The 6104-nt window shown below is 43.6% G+C and overlaps 1 protein-coding gene across 2 annotated transcripts in view; it reads left to right on the top strand.

Annotated features, from left to right (window-relative positions):
* The first annotated feature begins 5443 nt into the window (after positions 1 to 5443).
* The window catches only part of lrrc73 (leucine rich repeat containing 73), an 80215-nt gene continuing 79554 nt past the window's right edge, over positions 5444 to 6104 (top strand). Inside the window, exon 1 of one of the 2 annotated variants that reach the window (XM_059645121.1) lies at positions 5444 to 6017. In XM_059645121.1, coding sequence (XP_059501104.1) covers positions 5746 to 6017 — 272 coding nt within the window. In that variant the 5' untranslated portion in view covers positions 5444 to 5745. The remainder of the gene's footprint in view (positions 6018 to 6104) is intronic. The other variant, XM_048530572.2, reaches the window with a different exon arrangement.

The raw sequence follows: 6104 nt of genomic DNA, 5'->3' as shown, positions 1-6104 counted from the left end.
TTGCTAAGTTACCAAGCAATTTCTGTTTTTATTTCATGTATCCTTCCCTGTTGAACTGGACACATATTTCTGGAGGAAACTTTCTTGACCACAGTCTCGGAATGCTTGGCTCTCATGCTAACAGTATCCCAGTCTGTATTTGAGTAATTGAAGCCTCCATTATGAGCATTTCTCTCTAATTTATCTCCAGATTTGTTCTTCTACATCCTTTCTGACAATTGGTGGTTTGTTAACAACACAGAGGAATGTAATTGCACATTTCATTCCATAGCCCAAACCAAATTGGCTCCGTCCTTAAACCTTCTCAGATGTTTTCTTTCTTCCTCACTGCAGTATTCTCCTGAACTAATCCTGCTACCCGTCCTCCTTTCCTTCCTCTTTTATCTTTCCGGAATAGTTTATACCCAGGAATTGTCTCTTTGCAACGTGATCTGCCTGATTTACTAACATTTCATTAACCTTCCTGATTACCTGCTGCACCTGTGTGCTGCTTTCTGTGATCTATGCAAAGTCCCTCTGTGTTGTAGCTTTATGCAGTTTTTTTTTCACCGTTTACGTAATTTTCTGTTCTTTTGTTCTCCTTTACAAAGTGAACAATTTCACATTTTCCCTGACCGTTCATCAATGGTGGTGGACAGTTATACAACTCACTGGAGGGGGAGGGGATAGGCTACGCAGATATTCCCATCCTCAATGATGGAAGAACCAACACATCAGTGCAAAAGATAAGCCTGAAGCATTTTCAGCAATCTTCCATCTTGGCGATTCCCAGTATTCCCAGCATCACAGATACTAGTCTTCAGCCAATTCGATTTGGTCAATGTGCTGTCAAGAAATGGTTGGAGGTACTGGATAATGCTAAAGCTGTTGGCCCTGACACTATTGCAGCAATAATACTGAGGATGTGCTCCAGAACATGCTGCTCATCTACCAAATTCTTCCAATATAGTTACAACTCTGGTATCTACCCAACAATGTGGAATGTATTGCCAGAAAGGTTAGTGGAGTTGGCCTCATTAGGGGCATTTAAGCAGCTATTACATAGGCATATGGATGATAGTATAAGGTAGGGGTGGAGGTTAGATACACCTTAGGTTTCGGGTAAAAGTTCGGCACACCATCATGGGCCGAAGGGCCTGTACTGTTCTGTGTTCTATGATCTGATATGAAAAATTGCCCAGGGATGTCCTGTAAACAAAAAGCAATACAAATCCAACCCAATCAATTACCAGCCTATTAAGCCACACTCAGTCATTAGTAAAGTGGTGGAACTTGTCATCAACAGTGCTATCAAGCAGCACACAAGCTCAGAAATAACCTGCTCAGTGAAGCCCAGTTCAGGTTCCACCAGGGCCACTGAGCTCCTGACCTCATTACAACTTTGGTTCAAAGATGGACAAAAGAGCTGAATTCCAGACTGAGGTGAGAGTGACAGCCCTTAACATCAAGGTCGCATTTAACTGTGCATGGCATCAAACAGTCTGAGCAAAACTGGAATCAATGGGTATGGAGGACGAAATCTTCATTGGTTGGAGTCATACCTGGCACATAGGAAGAAGGTTGTGGTTATTGGAGGTCAGTCATTTTAATTCCAGGCCATATCTGCAGAAATTCCTCAGGATAATGTCCTAGGCCCAACCATCTTCAGCTGTTTCATCAATGACCTTCCCTCCATCATAAAGTCGAAAGTGGGGATGTTCACCGATGACTGCACAATGTTCAGCATCATTTGCAACTCCTCAGATTCTGAGTGTAGTCCATGTTGAAATGTAACAAGATCTGGACAATGCCCAGGCTTGGGCTCACAAGTGGTAAGTAACATTCACACCACAAAATGCCAGGTAATGAGCCTATCCAATAAGAGACATTCTAACATCCTTCAGATTCAGTGTTGTTACCATTGTAGAAATCCCCCATATCAACCTTCTTGGGGAAACTCAACTGGACTCACCACATAAACACAGTGACTACAACAGCAGGTCAGAGACTAGCAGCAAATAACTCACCTTCTGCCTCTGAAAGCCTGCCCATTATCTACAAGACGCAAGTCAGCGGTAAGGTGATTCAGTGGTTAGGACTGCTGCCTCACAGTGCCTGGGACCTGGGTTTGATTCCACCCTTGGGCGACTCTCTATGTGGAGTTTGCACATTCTCCCCATGTTTCCCCATGTGAGTTTCCTCCCTGTACTCCAATTTCCTTCCACAGTCCAAAGTTGTGCAGGATTGGTGGATTGGCCATGTTAAATTGCCTTTAGTGTTCAGGGATGTGTAGCTTAGGTGGGTTATAGGGGGATGGGTCTGGGTGGGATGCTCCCAGAGTCAGTGTGGACTTGTTGGGCCGAAGGGGCTGTTTCCACACAGTAGGGATTCTATGATCTCTGTGAAGTCAGGAGTATGATGAAGTATCCCCATGTGCCTGGATGAGTGCTGCTCCAACAATACTGAAGAAGCTCCTGGATGTGAGTTTGCTCGCTGAGCTGGAAGGTTAGTTTTCAGACGTTTTGTCACCATTCTAGGTAACATCATCAGTGAGCCTCCGATGAAGCGCTGGTGTTATGTCCCACTTTCTATTTATCTGTTTAGGTTTCCTTGGGTTCACATCCAGAAACTCAACCTGAGCTACAAATCTTCTCAAAACTCGCTACTGAAGAAGTTTGACAAGTCCAGGATAAAGCAGCCTTCTTGATTAGCATCATATCCACAAGCATCCATTCCCGCCACCACTTATGCTCGGTGGTAACAGTTTATATCATCCACAAGATCCACGACAGAAAATCACCAAAGATTCTTAGCACTTTCCAAATCCATGACCAGTTCCACCTAGAAGGACAAAGGTACAGACACATAAGAACACCACCATCTGCACGTTACTCCAAGCAACTCACTACCTTGTCTTAAAAATATAGTGTTTTCCCTTCAGTATCGCTTACGTTCACACCCTGGAATTGCATGCCTAAGGGCATTGTGGTCAACCTACAGCATGTGGACTGCAGCGGTTAAAGAAGGCAGCTCACCACCTCCTTCTCAAGGGCAACTAGGGGCCAGCGAGCAATGCCCACATCCCAAAAATGAATAATAAATAACTAGGTTGATACCAGATATGAGAAAAGGTTAAGTAGGTTAGCCAGTACTCATTTGAAATGGAAGAATGAGAGACAACAGTGGGTGAGAAATTATCTTTTAATCCAGAGGGTCGTGGGGATCTGGTACTGACCGCCTGTTAGGATGGCAGACGCAGAAATCCTCACAACATTTCAAAAGTATTTAGATGTGTTCTTGTGATTCTAAGGCAGACAAGGCCATAGGCCAAGTGCTAGAAAATAGGATTAGAATAGTAAAGAGTGCAGAAGAAATTTAGAAGGATGTTGCCAAGATTCAAGGGACTAAGTTAAAGGGAGAGGTTAGACAAGCTAGGACATTTTTCTTGAGACCATAGGAGACTGAGGGGGAATCTTGCTGAAGTGTATAAGATCATGAGAGGCATGGATGGGGTGGATGCACTCAGTCTTTTTCCTGGGATTGGGGAATTGACTAAAGGGCATCAGTTTAAGGTGAGAGGGGAAAGAATACATGGGGACCTGAGGGCCAACTTTTTTACACAGAGGGTGTACTCATAAGGAACGAGCTGCCAGTGGAAGTGGTTGAGGCAGGTAGATTAACAACACTTAAAAGGCAATTGGACAAACACATGGATAGGAAAGGCTTAGAAGGATATGGGCCAAGTGCAAGGAAATGGGTTTAGTGTAGATGGACATTTCGGTCAGCTTGGGCCAATGGGCCTGTCTCCATGCCATTAGAACTCAATGACTCTCGAATAGGTAGGTGTTTGTTTTTGACTGGTGCAGATTCAAAGGGCCTAAGGGCCTATTTCAGTGCAGTAGACCTATATGATTCTATGACCCTGTTGTAGCATACAAAATTCTTAGGGGACTCAATAGGGTCGATGTTGAAAGGTTGTTTACCATTGTGGGAATTAGGATCCAAGGCATAATCTCAGAAAAAGAGGTGGAACATTTAAGATAGAGATGAGGAGGAATTTCTTCTCAGAAGAAAGCAAATCTGTCACATTCTTTACTATAAGGCTGAGATTGACAGATTTTTAATCAGTAACAGATTCAAAGGTTATAGGGAAAAGGCTGGAAAGCAGATGTGAGGATTAACAGACCCGCCAGATTTTCACAGAGTGATAGTGGAAAAACCCGATGGGCTGAATAGCTTACCTCTGCTCCTATATCTTATGGTTTTTCAAACAAACAAGTTTCACCCTGAATGAGATAGAAGCTGGGCAGCTTATTCTTCACAGGCTTTCTTCCAAATGAAACAAATAAACCAATTATGTCTCTAAACCACTGACTGTGTAAAACAGCCAAAGCATGGGTCTGTACCGAAACTTGTAGTTATCACCAGTCATAGTTACAGAAAGCTTTGTTAAAAGATACTCCAATGTTCACAGTGAAATTTCACTATAAAGATAAAGTCATCATAGTCCTAGCAGGTCACAGGCTGCCCTCTCGTAAGGGAGAGAAATAGAGACAATGTGGTGATTTAAACTGAGGATTGATACATCTGAAGCAAGAAGTGAGGTTGAGAAGGTGAAAATGAGCCCACATTATTGGCATCACTCTGAATTGCAAACCAGCCAACTGAGCTGATCAATCCCTGGAGCATTCAATAAGGTCTGTTAAAGAAACCATGCCAAGTATTTCCACAAACCATGAAATAAATCTTTCTGCCACTTACGTCTGCACAGAACCCTTGGTTTCAAAACCCACCCAGCACCTGATGGCCGTGGTAGTTTGGTTATCAATCTCGAAATCTTTCAATTTGGCTATTACAGGCTGTAACAGCAAAGAATTTGCTTGTCTACCAACACTATCTGGTAGGCGTTCCATTATGACATAGATTCCATACAGCATATTCAAACCCATGACCACTACCAACTGGAAATGAAAGGTTAGCAGATACATGGGAACATCACAACAACTAGCTGGAAGTACCCCTCTAACCTCCACATTGAATAATACAGAATGGAACAGACCCTTCCATCCAACTTGACCAAGCCGAACATGATCATTATCAGCCTTCAAAAATAAATTGTCATGCTTTCAGCGTCACTGGGTCAAAATCCTGGAACTCCCTCCTTAACATCATTGTGGGTCTACCTAAACCAAATGGACTACAGCAGTTCGAGAGGCTGCTTATTTCAATTTTCTCGAGGGCAACTAGGGATAGGCAAGCCAGCAAGTCTACATGCTATGAATTATTTTTAAACCCATAATTTCACAGAAAGTTGAAATTAATCTTTTACACTTCATTAATAAAATGACTTTGGAATCTTATGAATGCTTAAGACGAGAACCACCATAAATGAGGAGCTCTCTCGTTCTGATGTTAACGCTGTAATTCGATTTTGAGCGAGCGAAGTGATCGAGTTTTCTACGTAGGATTACAGTCACTGTGACGATTGCTCTGCCATTTGCACTATCTCCAAACGCGACTGAAAAAACCAGGTCCAGCAGATCCATCCGACCTCAATTAAACGGCAAAAGCAAGCCTGGAAAAATAGAGAAGCCCTTTTGCTGCTTCGCAATTTACTTCGATTGCAAACAGCGAAGATAGTTGCAATTGAGTTTGTGTGTTGCGGGGCTGAGGATGAATTTGTCATCTGGAGACGCTGTGCCCATAGTAACAGGCAGCTGATTGTGGCCGGCACACGAACACTGAAACAGCTCCAAGAGGACGGCGATGCTGTCCGGCTCCATCCAGATCTCCGGAGAGACCCTCTCTTCGGCGGAGGTGAAAGACATTTGTGACTCTCTGAGGACCAATTCCGTTCGGCTATTGTCGCTGAGGGGATGTCACATCTCAGACCGTGATTTCCACCGCATCAGCCGGCATGTGGCGGACTGTCAATCCCTGGCACAGCTCAACCTAAACCTTGGGGTAGTCAGTAACATCAACCGAGTGAAACAGTTGGCAGAAGCACTGGCATCCAACAGGTCCATCCATTCCCTCTTGTGAGTATTAGGGTTAATAGAATCAAGTTATGGAAGGGGAGTCATACAGCCTAATTTGGGAGAAATGTTACCTTTTTTAATTGAGTG

Source organism: Stegostoma tigrinum, chromosome 4, assembly GCF_030684315.1.
Source record: "Stegostoma tigrinum isolate sSteTig4 chromosome 4, sSteTig4.hap1, whole genome shotgun sequence".
Classification (NCBI taxonomy): domain Eukaryota; kingdom Metazoa; phylum Chordata; class Chondrichthyes; order Orectolobiformes; family Stegostomatidae; genus Stegostoma; species Stegostoma tigrinum.
Note: the sequence above shows the minus strand (reverse complement) of the source record. Positions and strands in the feature narration are given on the sequence as shown.